The sequence below is a fragment of the Calliphora vicina genome, chromosome 3 (assembly GCF_958450345.1).
Source record: "Calliphora vicina chromosome 3, idCalVici1.1, whole genome shotgun sequence".
In the NCBI taxonomy this organism is placed as follows: Eukaryota; Metazoa; Arthropoda; class Insecta; order Diptera; family Calliphoridae; genus Calliphora; species Calliphora vicina.
Genome location: NC_088782.1, coordinates 8234288 through 8255572, shown reverse-complemented (window position 1 = coordinate 8255572; position 21285 = coordinate 8234288). Strand labels below are relative to the sequence as shown.

At 27.3% G+C, this 21285-nt stretch overlaps 1 protein-coding gene across 4 annotated transcripts; it reads right to left on the bottom strand.

The window, feature by feature from the left end:
* Window positions 1-1302: 1302 nt before the first annotated feature.
* LOC135953279 (hippocampus abundant transcript 1 protein) lies at window positions 1303-20934 on the bottom strand. Of its 4 annotated transcripts, none has more exons than XM_065503099.1 (9): window positions 20314-20934; window positions 8873-8968; window positions 8476-8808; window positions 8222-8413; window positions 7927-8135; window positions 7777-7863; window positions 7617-7714; window positions 6630-6899; window positions 1303-6539 (listed from the first exon to the last, which is right to left on the bottom strand). In XM_065503099.1, the coding sequence occupies exons 1-9, from the start codon at window positions 20392-20394 to the stop codon at window positions 6451-6453; spliced, it is 1455 nt and encodes a 484-aa protein (XP_065359171.1). In that variant the 5' UTR covers window positions 20395-20934; the 3' UTR covers window positions 1303-6450. The 4 variants fall into 4 exon arrangements, with proteins under 4 accessions (XP_065359171.1, XP_065359170.1, XP_065359169.1 ...); XM_065503098.1 differs by lacking the exon at window positions 20314-20934 and adding an exon at window positions 13460-14598 and having other exon boundaries at window positions 1303-6527; XM_065503097.1 differs by lacking the exon at window positions 20314-20934 and adding an exon at window positions 13460-14597 and having other exon boundaries at window positions 1303-6530.
* Window positions 20935-21285: the final 351 nt, after the last annotated feature.

Below are 21285 nucleotides of genomic sequence, written 5' to 3'. Positions count from 1 at the left end.
CGTAAATAAAAATCATTTTATAACCGTTATTTTGAGTGATTTATTTTTATCACAATTTGGGTTTTTTGATATATTTACGAGTTATTTTCGATCTCTGATCCTGATTGATATTTTCTTGCTAAACGTACTTATCGCCACTGTACAATTATTTCTACTAAACTTTAAAATGTTTTAGTTTTATAACTAAAAATAAAATTTTATATCTTTTTCAAACACACAAATTTAAATTTTGTTAAACAAATTCTAAAAATTTTAAGATTGTCTTTCAAAATTATGTTAATGGTCATGTAAAATAATTAAATCAATCCTATCATAATTGTTTACTGTGTTTAAAATTTATTTAATCAATTTCAGAATAATGTGACTCACATTAAATGATATACATATGTATTTACAGATACAGAATTGAATTCTTGAATAAACTCGAGTGAGGGGTATAAGTACAGTAGTATAAATGATAAAATATAATTTTCCCGCAATTTGTAATTAAACATTATTCCGACCTGCACAAATATGCACAACTTACAAATGTCGCAATGCTAATTTGTAAAACCTTTTAAAATATTTATTTTATGCTGATTAACATACAAAAATTACAAAATGTACAATGTGATCTACATGATGAACTAGATAAGTTTAAGATTTAGTTTAAGTGATTGAATTGTTGTATCGTACTTTTTCTAAATATTTACATACTTACCTTAGTTTTCAGAGATAAACGATTTTAATAGTTATAAATTTTGAATTAAAGGTTGAATTTACTTTAGGAAGAAAGTCAAAGTTCATGTCATAAAGTTGATAGATTTGAAGCTCTAATCTAATTATGCGTATATTTGTTCACAGTACATAATTATCTACATAAAATACCTGTCAATGGATATATTTTCATGACGAAAATTCTTGTTTAGACTAAATTTTATAGGCACATATTATTACACATATGAAACAAATGACAGTTTTGACGTTCTTTAACCACTCTTCAATGGTTGTGGTGGAGAGTGTGGAGAGAATAAATAAAAATTTTCAATAGGTAAAGAGTGTGGTATATATTTGTCCCTCTTTCCAAACCACAACCGTTTTGACACTTTCTTTTGTTTGTTTAACTGGAACCAGCTGATTCATATCTGCGTAATCTGTGCTTATAGGTTTCGAATTTTGGTGTTAATTGGATGAGATCCGTTCTTATACATGTTTACAGAATTTCATATGTTTTCATATTCATATTTAACACAATGTAATGTACATATATCAACATAATCCCAGGAATTATATATCAACACACACGGAAAACTCAAATAATAATTAACGAAATTAAACTTTTTATTTTATTTGTTTCCTTAGCAATTATAATTTTGTAGTGTAAAGTAATACTTAAAATTATTGTTGTGTTTTTACAAAAATTTATGCATTTCATAATCTAAAAGAACGATGCTACTAGATTAACTTTAGCTTTGATAGTTCATACAAAACCAATTTTAAATAAGCTAGGCAATTAAATAAAATCAATTTTAAAAACAATATACATATGTGTATAATATATCGTTGGTCAAAAGATGACAACTCGTAACTGAAGATCTAATTACAGCATGAGATAATAATGTCAAATACATCAGTTACCAGGCATCAAATTATTTTTTTATTATTGACACTTCGTAAGTGATAACGGGCTAAAGATCCTTATAATTCCGAACAAGGTACACGATGTAAAATAGCAGTTCAAAAAATTAGTTTGACTTTTTCTATAGGAAGTTAATTTTAAGACTCAACTGAATTAGATTATTTTGTTAACGAGTTATCAACACCAGACCATCGATATTATCTTTATAATTACTATTCATACTAATTTTTTTTTTCTAGTATATTAATTTATTGTACTAAAATGAGAAAGAAGCTTAAAGATGAGAATTATTCCTTGTTTTTGTTTAATATTGAACAATACATTTTATGCCAAATATCACACTGGGAAAGAAAAAACTAAGAACTTTTTTGCGAAAACAGGAAATTTTATGTGTATTTTTTTTATATATAATTTTATAAAATAAAATTTTAACAAATAATTAAAAAAAATATTTTAGAATTTCATAACTTAAATTTATTCATAGAAATGTATATAGTTAAGATAGCCAACGAATGTTGGAATGTGAACATGGTCTTCTAATTAAATAAAATTTGCTAACCAAATCTTGAAAGATATTATTGGTATCAAATCGGCTTATATTCATATACCCGTAATCAATTAAAACTTGTCAAAGTGTATTAAATTAAGATTATTAATAAATAATTGATTTAGCACCAACATAAGACAAATACATATTTCTGAAGGACTAATTATTAGTTAGATGAGCTTAAATTTCACAAAACAAATACAAAATACTCTATATTGTTGTTACATATTTTAAAACTTATAAAGAAATATATGTATGTATGTAGGTGTATGTATGTATGTATATTATTTGATAATTGACATCCAAACGATTGACATACTATAAGATTATTTACACATTTATTAATACAAAACAATTCATAATACATATTTTTATAATCATCATTCCATAAAATAAAACACAAAAAATCATCACCATTATTAATTTCCATTTCGATCATCATCACAGTTTGACAAACTTATTCATATGTTTGCGAATGCCAACCGTTGGACACAATTTTCGAAGATTATGCGTTCGTTTGATAAAAATAATTGGATATTTGTTTGTATGTTTGTTTAACAGTTCATAACAGTTGCTCTATATCTAATTTATTAATTATAGTTTTATATTTATCTGTGTAATCTGTGTGTGTTTACAACTAAATTTATAAAGAACAAACAAGAAATATAAGCATTCATGTCTACATATTACATGATTTAGATTCTCTGAACAACTCGCATTCGCCCAGATTGTTAGTTCGCTCATTATATCAAATGTATGTACAATTACAAAATAGCTTATTGTCTAAATTATTATTTTTTTATTTGGGAAATAATATGTATAGTATTAGTAACATTTTTAGTTAGTAAACAGAAAAAATAAAGCAAGACTCAATTTATTTCAAATAAACAATGGCAAGTATTTTTAATGTGATGTTTGTTGGGTTGCATCATTTTATATATAGTAAAGTTTAAAAAAATTATTTTTACAAAAAAATATAAACATTTTAAAAGTCAACCGTCGAAGCAAGAATCGAAAAAAAACATTGAAATTTGTTGTAGTTTAATTCGTACACATTCGATATATCGTCGCTTAGGTGACTAATGGAGTTTTCTTATCTCAAAAAATGTTGCCCTGCTACAGGTTAGAACATTAATAATGTTTATAATTTGTATGTTTATGTTTTTTTAGCAGTAGTAGGCAAATTGTTTAATTTTTATTAAAAACAATAATTGGAATAACTATTGAGTTCGTTTTACAAATAAAATATTAGAGTTTACTTAAAGAAGGTAACATTCTCATACTGCATGTAAATCGAGAGCAAATTTTGTTGTGTTGCCCTTTTTTCTGAAAACCATTTAAGGGTAAACAAGGCAACACTTTTGCTGGAAAAGAAATCTTCACAATTTTCATAACGATTTGTTTAATTCACTTAAGCCTAAATGATGCTGAAAAAATATTACAACTAAAATATTAACAGCTGTATCTATGCATGAACTTCTGGTGTTCAAACTTTTTTTGTGTGTAAATTTTCATTAGGGAAAGATGGCAAGATCGCTAGTTATATATACATCAAGCTTCGAAAGAATTAATTCTTAATTCAATTTTTAAAATCATATTAAATAAATTCGTTTTGAATTAACAAAAATTTAATGATTCAAAGGTAGAATGAAATTTATTATGAATTAATTCAACAATGAATGAATTCTATTCAAATAAAAGCCTTTGAATTAAGCTTAAGAATTTGTTATGTTAGGAATGGTTTAATGAAATGATTTGCTGATTTCTTTAATTCTGAATTAAGATTTCTGTATATTAAGCTTAAATTCAATTAAATAATTCGAAGCTTTGATATACATAAGGCTGTAAATATTTAATCGGCCAGAAAATCCATTAATACTAACTAATATAAAGCAAAGAAATGGATACATATTTTCTAATAATGTTTTCTAGGTTGATTCCGAATATGGCAAATAATAAAATAACTTGGTTTAAAGATATCGCGAAAAAGTTCTTTTAAAAAATGTTTAAAAGCCTAGAGAAATTTAAAAAAAAATACAAAATCTATTTTGATGTGTAAATCAAACATATACAGACAATTTAGAAAATATAAAAAGTTTCTTAACTAATAGCCAAAAACTGGGATTGGATTTATAAATAAAATGATAACTACCTAGAAGTAAGTAAGTATATCTTTACCTAAAATGAAAAAGACTCCGGCTAATATTTAAATAATTAATTATAAATGTCTTTAGTTTTTTTTTTTCTTTAGATTAAATTAAAAATAAAACAAATTCTAATAAACGATATCTATTAGTTAAAATCAACATTATGAAGCATCACAAAACTTCGTTATTGAATACCAGTCCAATGGTCCATACATGGTTGAAATAGGAACAAAAAATTATAAGTTGTTTTTTTTTAGAAAAATTGTTAATTTTTCTTATTATTTGTGAAAAAAAATTTGTGTTTTTTCGAAAAAAAAAATATTTTGTGAAAAGTGTTTATTTGTGAAAAAGTTTTTTTTTTGTAAGATTTAATGTTGTATTAACTAATTATTCGACTATAAACTGAAAGAGAAAATGTTGCATGGACCTTAAACAAATAAAAATCAATGCGGCTAACGGGTATTCAGTGCAACAAGGATCCCTGAATTATTATTTGAATTTTTAATTATTATTGACCCTCAAGAGGCTTTTTATATTACTGTTTGAAATAAATAAAAAACAAGTAAGAGAGCTATATTCGGCTGTGCTGAATCTGATATACCCTTCACCATATTATACTTTAAAATAAAAATTTTAGGTAAACAAAATTTTATAAAAAAAGTTTTAAATTTATTAGTGAACCAAATTTTATTAAAAAAAATTTTTTTTAGGAAAACAAAAAAATCGGTGTAAAAAATATTTTTTCTGAAGTTCCGACTTACTTATATATGCCGTTGCAAAGGTCTTTGAAATATCTATTATTGAATATTCATATTGTCCTTATATCTCAGCCATTTGTGGGCCGATTGTGTTGATTTTAAATAGCCACAGAGCCGAGAGAATTCCCGATATATTGATGTATGAATCATGTATTTAAGTTATTTGAGGGCTACGAAAAGTTGATTTCAACATACAGACGGACATGGCTATATCGAATCCGCTATATACAACGATCCAGTACTTTTTTTTCTTATATTACAGCCATTTATTTGTTGGCCGATTTTCCCGAATTTTAATAGCATATGAAAAATGTGGAAATTATAAACGGAATGATAAGCTCATGATGAGGTATACAAATAAAATGGATTTTCATTACAAAATAAAAGCAAATTTAAATATCAAAAATAAAGTCAAATATATGTTTTAATTGAACACTTGTTTTAAATTTCCTGTAAAATTATTCAAATATTAGTTAGAGCCCTTTAAGTTTTAGGTGACGATATGTAAGTTTCTATAAGCAAAGATTTTTAAGGACACAGTGTTTTTTCAAATCTAAAGCGCCAAAGATGTAATGGTCAGTAACTGCAAAAAAACATGTTTGCAAATTCAAATCATTATGCAGCATTACTGTCATTACAAACAATACTTTCGGCTTCAAATATAAATTGTTATATTAATAAATATGTAGTACTACTAGTTGTTATAAATAAATAAATCAAATAAAATAAATTTTGTCATTAAATAGTCTTTTAATCGAAAACAAATTATTGCCTTCCACTTTTGCGCATTCTCATAACCTCATTTGTCGAAAGACCATCATAACTCAAGCACTAAACATTCAAATGAAATTATTGTACTTTGAATGGTTTCAGTAATTTTATTACGAAAAATATTTAAATAAGTTTTATTCAGATCTTTTGAACAAAAATTCGAAATTTGATTACAGTTTTACAAGTTTTAAAACGTTAAACCGAATATGTATTCATATACAGTTTTTAAAGGTTTATAAACCAAATTGTGTATGAAAATGTTGTTTTATAAACCTTTAATACATTTTAATATATTTCATGAATATGGGGTTGAAACATAACTTTTTACAGAAAAAATTATTATCTAAAAGAATATTTTGCAAGAAACCAAACTTAAATTTTGAGTTATGTCCGTCTTCTTACAAATGCAGTAATATATAAATAAGAATATGTACCTAGAAATGGCAGGATTGAAAATAATAAAAATATATTGATGATAATTAGAACCGTATTTTTTTTTAAAACATTATTTGATTTATATAAAAAGCATTCTAGTTATTTTCTTGTGTTTGTGTGTGTTTTTAAGCTTACAATTTAACACAATAATTTTCTTATTAATAGGTAACAATACTACAGCTGCGCCAATGAATCTGAACGCATTAAAGGGCTTGTTGGTTTTATACCACCTTCCACTTCATATTGTACATCTACTGAAGCCCCTTTGCCAAAACGGAGAAATATAATTAAAATTTATTTTTGTTCATGTTTTTTTTATTGTTTGTATTTTTGTTAAATTTTAATTAACTTACGTTTTTTCTCATTGGGAGTACGTATAAAATTCATATCACCATGAACTTCTGGTATAAACAGTGCTACGAGTATGGCAAGAATTACCATAAAACCACCAAAGACAAATGGAGGTCCCGGGAATTGAAACCAACTATCATCATCGACATTCTCTTGCAGAGTTTGTTCTTTATTCAAGTCAACGTTGAATAAATAAAATATAACTCCAAACATAGCCGGACCCAAACCATTGCAAAGTCCCCTCATGCCAGTGACCATACCTTGAACGGCACCTGAAAACAAAATATTTTTCATGTGTTTTTTTTACATTTGATAATATAGAAATATTATGTAAATATAAGTAAGAGAGTTATATTCGGCTGTGGAGAATCTTATATACCCTTCACCAAATTATACTTTGAAATAAAAATTTTAAATATTTTTAGATAAACAAAATTTAAAAAAAATTTTCTAAATTTTTTTGTAATTATTAGCGAAAAAACTTTATGGCAAAACATTTTTTTAATTAAAAAAAAAAATCGGTGTAAAAATATTTTTCCCGATTTTGACCGACTTTTTTTTGTCCTTATATACGCCGTTGCAAACGTCTTTGAAATATCTATTATTGTATATCCATATTGTCTATATTAATGGCTTAGTAATTCAGATATAGCTCAAAAATAGGCCAAAAATAGAGATTGTATTGATTTTTTACTTCTCAGCCATTTGTGGGCCGATTGTTTCAATTTTAAATAACAACCGAGACGGGAGAATTCCCAATATATTGATGTATGAATCATGTATGTCAGTTATTTGGGTGCTACGGAATGTTGATTTAAATATGCAGACGGATATCTATAACGACCCAGAATATATATACTTTGTGTGGTCGCAAATGGAAAAATTAGAAACAGAATGACAAACTTTTATAACCCTTGCCACGCATGGTGTAGGATATGAAAACACTTATTATGCATGCATTAATTATGATTTAAACAAATTTGAATTACCTTGGCTATCTGCCGTAGAGTGTATGGAGACAAATGCACTAATAGCTGGATATGTAATAGAACCCAAAGCAGCCAATATTCCAGCAGCCCACATCATCCTTAATTTTAAAACAACAAATCAATTTAATAATTCAATTTAATTAATGTTACAAATTCATACCATTTCTTGCTGCCAAACCCATACCAAAATAGCTGTGTCATTTCCAATATAAGTCCCAATACAATAGTGCGTTTAGCTCCAACCCTCCTACATAAACAAAGAAAATAATTTTATTTAAATTTAAATTAGATTATAAAGTATAAATATTACCGCATTAAGTATCCTAGAGTTACTTGAACACTAATACTTAAAATGCCAACTACAGCTATGAAAATGGCCACTTCCATTGTATTAAAGCCCATTTTCAATTTCAAGTAGACAAATATACACGAATATTGTCCAGCCTCTGGTAGATAGGACAGCAATACGGTAACACATTGCATCAAAATGGTGTGATCTGTGCCAACTTTGCGCAAAGCCTTTATTATGAATAATAATAATAAAAAATAGAGGAAATTAATAATTATAATAACATATGGCTAATATAGAATATAGAAAAACTTACTGCAAAAGGATCCGCTTGTTCCCAATTGATTGGAGCACCCCAAGATGAACCCCTCACTTTGTCTGGCAAACTTTCGGGGACCGCAACTAAAATAAAGAACACATCCAATACGGCTATTGCTGTAGCTAGAGCAACGACTAATGTATCACTGTACTTTTCCATTAGAGCAGCACCTAGAGCAGGTGAGATTACCTACAATACATCAACGTAATAATTTTATTAATGTAAAATGATGGTAAAACAAAAAAACCTACCAAACTGGCGGCAAATGTTGCCGATACTAAACCATAAGCACGTGATCGTTCTTCAACCGTTGTCACATCTGCTACATAAGCAAATACAACTGAAAATGTGACGGCAAATATGCCACTTATTGAGATCATTGCGAAAAACCACCATGTGTTTATTGTCATTAAAGGTATGGGAGCACATGTAAAAAATACTGTTATTAGCAAGAAAAACTTGCGACCCCAGATATCTGACAGAGCACCGATCAGGGGTGCACTTAGGAATGATAGTATACCCTTAATTCCCATGACTAGACCATTCATAAGGAATGTGTGTTCGGGAAACGTTTGATTTAATACCTATTAACAAAAATAAAAATAAATTTACTTCAATTAGCAAGCAAAAACAACCACAGTAACTTACCGATATAACTGGCATCGTCAGCAAACCCCAGGCGAAAAACTCTAAAAAGATCACAACCAAAGCATGATGTACACTTGGTTCTCCTATGCCGGAACTCTGGAATAGACAAACAAAAATCATATGGTTATTACAATTTCATTCATTACATTTACATTCTTAAACGTTTATTCATACTAAATAGTTTATATAGCTCCTCATAATATTATATAGTATATTAATGCGTTGACGTTGGCATTCCCATATAATTCCCACTCATATTTCTGAGTAAGACACACACATGGTATTTCCTACTCAGATTGTTAAATTATTTTATAGATATTACTATAAAATAGCACAGAAATATCTTTATACACAGGATTATATTATTATATTCGTATTAAAAAACACAATTTTTATTGATGCATCAGTAAATTTAAAAATAAATCTTGTTTAGCTGTTTTGCTCAGACTGGACAATAAATAAACATATGAATTTTTATTTCACACGTACATTATTTACATTCGTACATATGTTCGTTCATATGCGAGTAGGTACACATATTTTTAGTTAATTTAATGTCTACAACAAATCGAAATCAACAATTTAAAAAATTTAAATTTAAATTATTTTACTCGTTCAATAAAGCTTTTATTCAAGTTTAATTCGTGAGCACATTTATCATTTCCATTGTGCTGGTGATAAAGTAATACAAATGTACAATCAAATAATCACAATGATTAAGTAATGTAAACGACGACCATGTCAGTCCCGATTCTATTTTTCCATGCTCTGTGCGACTATTATTCTAAATATAGAGCAAGTAATTGTATTTTATTCGCATAATCAGAGATCAAGGCTTTAAACATACATAATGTTAGATGTATACATATATTAACTTTGTACCACATATGTATATAAAATAATAATTTATATAGAAAATAATTTGTCACACATCTGTAGAAAAGTGTATTTTTAAAACAATAACCACTTTTTTAAAATATTAAAAAAAAAATTCCATTTCGCATCTTTTAATCGACTTCATCCCCTTCTTCAAAAAAAAAATGGTCGAATTTTATAAGTAATTATATGGAAAAAACTATTTTTATAGCCTTCACTATGATTATTAAGTAGGGTTGAATAAATATTATTCGAATAATCAATTTAGAATAAAAAACTATTCGATTAATAATAGGATGTGCCAGAAGATAAAATACCTATTAAATCCACAAAATAAAACGTAGAGTAAATTAGTGATTTTTGAAAAATTGATTTCCAAAATTTATGAAAATGATAAAACGGAACAAATGGTGGTAGTTACTCCTCATAAATTAAATTAATTAATAAAAGAACAAAATATTTTTCAAAGAGTTAACAACTCGGAATTCCATATGTATCGAATACATGTCCCAATACACAAGCAATACATGCCGTCTGACCCCCCTTTAATTAGATAGTAATATAACAATATTAAGAAATTTTCGAAAAGTGGAGTTAGCTTTTGACACATCCAATTGTCGTTTAATCGAATAGTCGAATAAATTTATTTTCAAGATCAATATTTGTTGATGAGAAAATGTCATAGCTATACAATGGCCAATACTTAGAATACATTTATATTGTACAAATGTTTCGAAATTAACGCTAAAAATTTGAAAAAATCCCACATTTTAAAGTTATACAGCCAATAGAAACTACTTTTTATATTCATTTTCCAAACGACTTTTGAAGAACACACCATGATCAGAACATTATGAAACTTAACTTAAAAAAGAAAACCTAGTAGCTAATAAATACCTAGACAAATTTTAAAGTATCTTTAATAGAGTAAGAATACTAAACAATACAGATACTTATAATACCGTGGCAACAGTAATTTTTACACATGGAAAAATCGACATATACTTGAAAGTAGAGACCATTCATATTAACTCTGCAAACGCAGTTTTTCTTGATCTTTCAAATTTCAAAGGATAAACAATTCTCAAATAATAATAAGATAATGGGTATCAAACAAAAGCTGTTTGGTAAAGCAGGGAATTTACCGTCGATTTCGGTCGATACTGACACTGCAGTGATATTGCCAAATCTTCATTTAGCAGATCCGAGTACTTTCTGCAGTAGACCTGTCGAACTATTACTATACTGGCCCAGAAGACAGTATTCGGCTGGATTCTCACCGGTCCTGTTAATACTATGGAATTTTGTTCACATTATACGAAAACAAAATTTTCTACTTGGTAGAAAAACCCCAATGATCAATTTCCTTTGCATCTCGAACACTTTTGAATTGTAATGAACGAAAACACAAATGAATTTAACTGATACTTTTTTCGAATATTGTAAAAAATGGTCATGAAACATAGTTACATTTTACGACTACGTCTTTGTTTATAGGTTTATTTGTAATTTTTATTAAAATTTTTATTTTTCTAACAAATTTAAAAAAAAACAATGTTTCGTCGGTATTTTTTAGTCAGGGGGAAAACATATAACTTGCTAAACATATAACTGCTAAATTTTTACCATTTATTTGATACCCATTTTGGAATCAAATATATTCATTTTATATAATTTTTTGAAAACTGTTTATCCTTTGAAATTTTCATGTCCTTTTATAAGGACTTTATATAATTAAAATGGTTTAATTATTATTTACATCTATATGTTATTAATTTTGTATTTTTAAAACAAACAATCGATCAATCGAATAATAAAATAATTATTAATCTTTTATACTATTAAAATAAAACTCCAATAATTGACAGCCCTAATAGTAAGGTATAAATAAGTTAGTTCTTGTAAAGATGCCTGTCTATCGCCTTCGGATGTGGTATCAATATATCATATATATTAATCAGAATGTTGTGTATTAAAAATGTATAAAATCAGACCATAATTTGCCGAAAAAAACGGCCAAAAAATATTTTTAAAATTTTTAAACAAAATTTTTTTTTTTTTAAATAAAAATTATTTCCAAAATTTTTTTAAATATAAAATTCTGCTAGCCGAAATTTTGTTTGTTTGAAAATTTAATTATTAGATTGACCATCACCTCAGATATTTTCTCAAATAAGAAACTTTAATTTTCCTACGCGCAAATTTGTCGAAATTTTTGTTAATTGTATAATAATAAATACAAAATATTAAAAAATAATTTTAATATCAGTTTTCCTTTTAAAAAATTCTATATAAAATATTACAAACGTTTTTGTTAAAATTAAAAATTGAAATACTTAGAGAAATTAAAAGGTTTATATTAGCAATTAAAATATATTTAATAACAATTTTAGTTAATATATTTTTAAAGATAAACGAAAGATAAGATATTTACTCATGATCGAGGGAGATTATTTATTTAACATTTTGTAATACATACATAGATATGTACATATATCGTTAGCATAATGCGCAAGCCCCATTTAACCATTTAACATATTTGATTAAACTATTTTGTTATGGATTCGAATTAAAGCAAACTTTAATGATTCAATAAGGAATTAATTCTATAAAGAATGAATTCATAATGGAATGAATTCAATACGTTTGGAGTACTTAGAAATTAAGAAAACTAATTAAAAACCAAGTTAAAGATTTTAAAAATTTAATTAAGAATTAATACTTTCGAACCTTTGGTGCTAACTAACAAGCTAACAACTTTTCATTAGGAAATGAAAATGTGCTAACTAACGATGGCAGCTAGTTAGTTAGCACATACATAAATGCTCAATATACATACATAGGCGCCGTTAAATTATAGTTCATGAAAATGCCATAAACAAAAAAGCATATCTGGGAACGCAATTTTTCTTAATTTATACGGGATTAATATTGATCTGAATTATTATAGAATCACAAAAATCCAAATGACAAACATTCGGATAATTCTTCGATATCGAATGAAATTTTTAAATTTATCTTCAAAGACATATCAAAAATATAAAACTAACAAGTAAGAGTGTTGTATTCGGTTATTTTATAAAAAAAACATTTATCTAGTTTTATATTTTCTATAACTAGAAAATATCTGTGGTAAATTTCACATTGCTAGAATATAATGTATTTTCCAGATGTTGGCTGCATGTAATTATGGATCCATATTCATAAGAGTATTTAAGTGTTTTTCGGAAGTGGACCTTATATGGGAGCTATGACCAATTATGGACCGATCTTAAAACAATTCGGTACGGAGATTTCTATATATATTCGAATTATTTTTGTCCAATTTCAACAGATCTTGTATTTTTACCAAAAGAAAAATGTGTGCTAATTTGTAAGATATTTTTTTGCAATATATTAAAAGAAAATGGCAACATTTTCGAAAAATATCAAATATTTCGGAAGTTGTTTCACATTTTGGTACATAACTCTGGTTCTACTTGACCGATTTTGCCCATTTTTAATGCCAAACAACGAAGAAAATGTCTCCCCATAGGTTCTTCTATCAAGGGCCTATCGTTTTTTCAACAGACGGACGGACACGGCTAGATCGTCTTAGAATTGTATCAGGACCGAGAATATATATACATATTAGGTCTATGAATAATATATCGATGTGTTATAAAAGGAATGACAAAATCAAAAGCAAATTGCCAAAATATTCATATTCACCTTAAACCTTAAACAGATCCATCGTAAACACGTCCAGATTCGGCTTTTGGGTTGTGTTATGGATAATGTTGTGTTAGCGGTGTGCACTGAATGTTGAGAGGCTATAGAACGTTGTGAGGTTGAAGACATAGTTCGCTGATGGCGATTAGTGCGTGTAGGAGGTATTTCAATAACATTTGAATCAGTTTCTTGGAAAGCAGCCGAGGGATGTGTTAACAGTACTGAGGGTATGGAATGTATTGTGGAATTGTACATCATATTAGAAGTACTCGTGACTCGTCTGTTATAGGGACTTATTGAGGGTGCATTTTCCGTTTCGAGATCAGTCGTTGTTGTTTCTAAAGAACCTGAACAATTATCTTCTGTTGCAGAGCCAATGTCGTTCATGTGACTTGTTTGTACTGCAATTACAAGAACATTCGCTGAGGGAGGCAGACGTCTGCATGGCTGCCTAATAATTTTACTGCAGCTGGTATTGCCGCCATGGTATAAAGTAACTGTCGTGACATCCGCCACATCGGCGGTTGTTGGCGTGGAAGAATAAGTATAAGAATCGTATGAACAATCCGAATCTTCATTGGACTCATCTCGATTGTTAAATTTTTGAGCATTTTGACTCTCTTTTACACATGATGACGTACTAGGTGCAACATCTTTTGATTTCTCCTCTGTTAAGGAAATTTCATCCTCATCCCCATCATTCCCAGACGGGCTATTTAAACGTGAATGTATCTTTTCCGTGGTTTCATTTGTAGGCGTATAGACAGCATGTCCTTTAACAACGAAAATAGTTTCTTCATCATCGGGCTCATCAATTTCGAAACTGGTGTCATTATCATCATCTGCATTTCTTTTTAGTTGACTTTCGTCTTTTTCGATGGACGGTGCAGGCTCATAAGAACGTGTCATCACGTTAACGGTTTGTTCTTAATACGAACAACACCAACAATATATTGTTTATTTCCTTTTGCACTATTTTCTTTAGTATCTAACATATGATTTTTCTATATTATATGTATTGTAGTAACGTCACGCAATCAAAACAACAACATCAATGTCCATTAAATGAATTATTGAAGATTATTAATTGCACACAATTTTATTGTAGGTAGTATTATACAACATATTACTTTTGTACACATGTTGTATTTTGTTTAAATATCACACAGAGTTGTTTTATTTTTTTGGTTTTTGTAATAATTAAAATAAAATTTTATTTTATTTGGTTTTTATTATTATATTAATTCTTTGGTAATGTTCTAAGCAATCACAGACCTTTTTTAATGATTTAGAAAATATATTTTTGAAAACACTTGTATTTTTACGAAAAAGTTGTACTTTTGCACATGTATGTTTAGATATTGTCATTTTCAATGTACATAATGAATTTAATTTCGATAAAGGTCAAAACTAATTGTGGTTTATATGTTTCACTAGCAATGTCACCAACCATATAATATACTCCTTAAAAATATGCATTGATTTTTTATTTTGGATTTAAGCCAAAATTCTGTGCTAAAAATTATGAATGGTGCAAAATTTTTGGTTGAATAAGAAGATTTTCAACAATAAATGCATGTTTTGTTGTTTCTTTGCTGCTGTTGGTGGTTGGTGCCCGCACACATTGAGTTTTCAAGGACATTTTCCGTGTGAAGTTATTTGTTTAGTATTTTTGTAAACAATATTGAAGTTTTGAATAAAAATTATTCAAATCATTCATTGAATTCTATGGATGTAGTATATTTAGAAGCAAACTAAAATCTCAGAATTTTATTTAAATTCCTTAAATTTTGATGTTTTTTATGTTTTAATTTTCTAACGACAGAGAAAGTGTTTGGAAGAAAAAAAATATCCTTAGTGTACGTTTTTCATAACCACAACACTTTCACATATTGAAGCTTTTCGCAGAAATACCTACTCGTACAAAGGTTGAGTGACGGTACGAAAGCAAGTACACATGTCCTTAAATTGAACGAAAACACAAGCAAAGTGTCTTTGTTTGTGTTTATTGTCCTTAAAAGTACATATTTTTCGTAAAAATAACTTTTTATTGAGAAATTTTTATAAAGTTTTTTTGTTGTTTTGTTTATTGTCACATGGAAATTTAAATTGTTTATATTTGTTTTTTCATACATTTAAATGTTTTTATTACAATAATAATAAAAAGCATGTTATAAAAACATTTTCATTCAATTGACTAAATTATATCATCACTCTGGTCACTGTCACTCTACAAATTCATTCATTCATTCTTTTATTTTTATCTATTAATCGTAATTGTTGTTACAAAACTTACAAAAACGGTATAACATTTTGTTTAAATATACACTTTTTTTTACTATATAATCTGAACAAACATATGCATTTAATATGAGTTGTGCATAATAATTTTTTAATTTAGTAAACACCAACGATTTTCGATAATCGCAAAGTACTATGTAGCGTTATTATTTTCATTATAAAAATTAAACTAAGAAAAAAAAAATTACAAAAAAAAAATTATACTCGAATTCGTTTTAATATAGTACGCGTACATGTTGTATTTTCATCTGATGAAAGTTTGGGAAAATATTTTTGTGTTCACCTTACTTTTCACTTTTCAACAAAACAAAAAATAAAATAAGATATATAGTCAGTTAAGCTTTTGAGAGTGTACAACAAAAAGCTTTAGTTTATTTTTTGATAACATAGAGCAGATAAAAATTTAGTCCTAATTTAGTATATTAGATATGTATTTATATCATTTACACTTAATGTAAATACATGTACCCACGCATAACATAACAACACACATATGTATGTATATCATTTAAACAAACGGCTTTTTGTTTAATTTCGTACAGTAATTATTATTTGTTTAAGTGTATGTAGCTTATAAGTTTAAATAAATGAAATAAATCATATTTTTAACAGAATATTAACATCTTCTATTTTGTTTTCGCTTTCATTCTTATGGTCCATGGCCCACATACCTAATAACCGAAATGGTTGCATAAATACACCTAATTTGTTTGTTTATTATTAAAAGCACAACACACAAATTGATTATTTACAAATGATAATATTTATTTCAACATGCGTGTATCTCTGTTATTGTTCTCTTAAATTGTACAAACAAACCTTATTAGAGAAAGCTCTTTACTCAACACAGGGATGGAAAATTAAGTACTAATGTACTTTCTCTTCAACTTTATAGATAATACAATAAGCGAAAATTATTTGAATTCAGAATATGTTGAGGGACTAACTAATTCACTAATTTTGGCAACAAATATAAAAAATATATATTTCTGAATGCTCATTTATCTATATCTAAAAATTAAATGGTCCATATAGTATGTAATGGCATCACGTGAGAACAGCTCGAGCGAATTGCCTGATTTTTTAAATTTTAATATATTGCCTCCTTTTAACTTCTCACTTTTCATCATAAGAGAATTTTTGTGGAGAAACTTGAAGAACTAAATCAGCTAGTTTTGTATAATTTCAACTTGTAAAATATGTTTTCTTACTAGTGGTGATGAGGAATAAAATTTTTTACGATAATTTGAATTCTGGAAAGCTTTACTAAATTTTAAACCATTATTTTACTATATTAATTCTCTCTATAAATAATAATTGTTTGTTATTTATAATACACATCGTCACCTAAAATGCAAAATAACGTAACATCAACATTCATAAGTTTATAGGAGAAGCAAAAAACGATATAAAATGAAAACTAATTGAGATATTAAAACAAAATTTTCAAATCTGAATTACAATGACACTAGAAATATATTTTACAAAAAAATTCAAACCACACTTTAGCTATGTGTTTTACATAATTTTGAATTGTTGTTTTCTAAAACCCAAATAACGTATCATCAATATAAATTTGAATGAAAAAAACATTATTTCTTTTTATTTTAAATAAAAGCTACTTCATTAAATTTTCACAAAAAGTCTGCAAACAAATTTAATAAAATATTAGGATACTACCTAAAATAAGATAAAATACTATTTATTAATTAATTACTCAAAACTTATACGTTATTTTGTTTAAGGAAATCGTGCACTTAATATGTTTTGAATTTTGGTTATAACTTTGTTATATTTGATAGTAAAAGTTTAAAATTTTGCACACATATGTAATATGATGTAGTAATCAATAATAAAATCAATTTCGAATTCTTTGATAATAGGTTGTTTTGCATTTTAGGTGACGATATGTATAAGTCCATTAGCGCAAAAGTGGTGTAACCCACAATTTTTTGTGGTTGCTGTTCTGGTGTTACATACATTCCTGAAATTACCAACTGTCAATACAAACATGGGGTAAGCTACCTTTTGGCATTCAAAAACAGATGGAGCTGAAAAAATCGTTTTTTGTACAGAGCATAATATAACAAAGTAATGTAGCAAAAGTTGAATAAACTAAGTAAATAGTTTTGGGTTACACCACTTTTCTGCTGATATCCTCATATGTTGATTTGTTAAATCCAATGACATGCTAGAATTGACCGAAGTCCAAAAATAAATCATACAGCTGTCCCTGAGTTTACAATCTTTGGCGGAGTGAAATTGTTGCTATTGTAACAATTTGAGTGTTCTTTTCATGTGAAAAAAAACATTCGGTTGGTACAGCTGTCGATGAATTGAAAATTTTTGGTCGAGTGAAATTCGGGTCGTTACGTAGCTTAGATCCAACTGTCGTGGGAACGGTTAAAATCAGTAATTTTCATTGGTTCTAAAATTATGATAAAATTTAATTTTGTCATAGCGTTTTTACATAGAATAGAAGCAAAGTGTTTTTCTACCCAAACTTATATAAGGGTATATCGTGAGAGGGGTATATATAAGTTTGCCATTCCGTTTGTAATTTCCACAATATAATTTTCCGACCCTATAAAGTATATATATTCTGAATCCTTATAGATATCGGAGTCGATTAAGACATGTCCGTCTGTCTGTTGAAATCAACTTTCCGAAGCATCCAAATAACTTACATACTCGATTCATACATCAATATCTCCGGAATTCTTCCGGCTCGGTTGCTATTTAAAGTCGAGAAAATCGGTTCACAAATGAGATATAAGGAAAAAAACCAGGACAACCTCCATTTTTGACCTATATCTTGATTACTATGTCATTAATATAGACAATATGGATATCTAATGATTGCAACGACATATATAAGAGTAAGTTGGACCAACAATGGGTCAAAATCGGAAAAAAAATATTTTTTAACACGAATTTTTTTTCACCAAAAGTTTTTTTTCGCTAAATATTAAAAAAAAATTAAAAAACCAAAAAAAAATTTTAAAATTTTAAAAATTAAAAAAAAACATTCGAAAATTTTTTTTCCAAAAAATGAAAAAAAAACAACTTTGGAAAAAAAATTAATTTTGTTTAACTAAAAATATTTAAAATTTTTATTTTAAAGTATAATTTGGTGAAGGGTATATAAGATTCGGCAAAGCCTAATATAGCTATCTTACTTGTTTTTGTTAAAACCAGGGTTTTTGCTTACATTTATCTCAGCCATTTGTAGACAGTTTTTCCCTCTTTTAAATAGCAACCGAATCAGTTATTAAGGGGCTTCGGAAAGTTTAACAAACGACAAGCTATGTATATAGTTTGTGGGTATCACTAACGGGATGACAAACCTTTACTACTTTTACCCTTACTACTCAACACTCTTATTGTCATTCTACATTTTTTCTAATACCAACATACTTTTTGGTGCTACAGATAATGATTATTCAAAAGGCTTATCGTTCATTTTAACGAATCATTCATTTTAACAAGATAGTAGTTTTACAACAACTACACAAAACTTACAAAAACATGGGGCATTTTTTAGTTTAATTTGTGATTCACCAAAACAAACTCATACTCTTTTTTGAACAGTCGTTGATGTACAACTGGCATTATTTTAATCGTTTCAACGAACGGCATTGTTCATAAAACGATATTATCATTAAATAAGTCCCCAAGTCCTTTTTTCATTTCATTTCTTAATTCAGTTACACAAATCTAGCCAATAGGCCATATTCGTTTCCAATTATACTATCACTTACTTATAAAATAGTAATAAAATAATAAAAATCTAAAAATAAATTATAAATTAACTAATATAAAAGTGATTAGCCATCAACAAATTAAATTAAATAGACCATAAAACCAAAAAAACATTTTTATTAAAAATGTACCGATTGCTTCTAAATATTACGGTTGTACTAAGCTACTTTTATAAGCAAGTAAAATCGCCGTCCACTTGAGTTCGTCAGAACCGCATCGAATGATTCAGTCAGTGCGTTTCTAAATCAAGATATTACTCACAGACCCCATTAAGTTAACTATAATCTTTCTATTAATATTACGGTAGGGCTTCAAATATTACAATTATTTTAATAATTTTTAATACGTTTGTTCGAAAAAAAAAATAACTTGGAGTGCCCTAATTGTGTCTACAACATAAATTAATAAATTTAACAAATCTAATCTTTTTAATAAGTTAATTAACTAAAGATAAAAAAGATATATCTTTATATTTACCCTATATAGGTACAAACATAAGCAAATAGCATTTTTTCCAATTAGAATTGTATTATTTATAATTTTATTGTTTAGAGATAAACCAAGCAGGTATATTACTAAACGTCTTGATACACATCGATTACCAACTAACCACAACGTGATGCGTAATATAAGTAAATTAAACTATTCACTGATAAGAATATAGTGATTAAATGATTTGCTAGATTAATAGACATATGTTGTACGTGTATACACCATCAGATCAAATCGAAATTGTGAATGAATAATTTTATTTTTGACTATGTGTGACATGATAAAACAAAAAGACTTACCGTGATTACTACATCTTTGATGGTATTTCTGTTTCGAATGACCATATTTGTCAATGGTTTTTTCATGTATATCTTTGGCATCCTTTCACATTAGCTGCTTACTTTTTTGAGGATGAGTTTTTTCGATAAATAACCTTAATCCAAACTCAAAATAATGTCTTAACACTACAAACTTTTAATGATACATAAACATAAGGGCATTGATGATGAATTCAATCAAGTTTAAGAAGCACAATCACATATAATTTAAGCCGAAAACGCTGCTAGCAAGACTCACAATTATGGTTTATAATATTTTAATAGTTTAAATGTTTTCCACGTTTATTTTTACTACAATTTATATTTAATAAAGTTCCAAATATTCCAAAACTGTTCACAGGTTATTTGTATAGTCTGCTCCATTTATGAGTGTGTCTGTTGGTGTTGTTTCGATCTGTTGCAGACGTTTTGAGTTATACTTTTACTTAATTCATATGAAAAACAATTTGTAAATTGTCTGTGAATTAAAATGATTGAATTTTAATAAATTAGGTAGATTTTTTTTACATTATTTTACTTTTTTATTTATTTTTTTCTTAATCACACAAAAAAAAATAGTTGTGAGAACAATGTACTGGGTTGGATAATTTCGTACTAGTTTATTAGAACTTTTACGCATTGTTGCAATTTTTGGGAAAAGTTATTTTATTCGGTAGGTCTTTTGGATAAATTAAGAATTAAACTGCACCCAATAATTGTTTTTCCTAAAACAAATTTATTAAAGTACAATCACAAAGTTATACAACATGAATTATTTTCTTTAAGGTCCTAATTTTGTAAATCACGTCACCAAAGTGATATTTATGTGGATAGCTTAAACAATCTTTAAAAAATTTTAAAAATTTATTTTGGTTTAAATACAAAATATGAAATGCCTGAGTTTTGGTGCGTTTGTTTTGTTTGATAAAACAAAAACAAATTTTTAAAATTTTT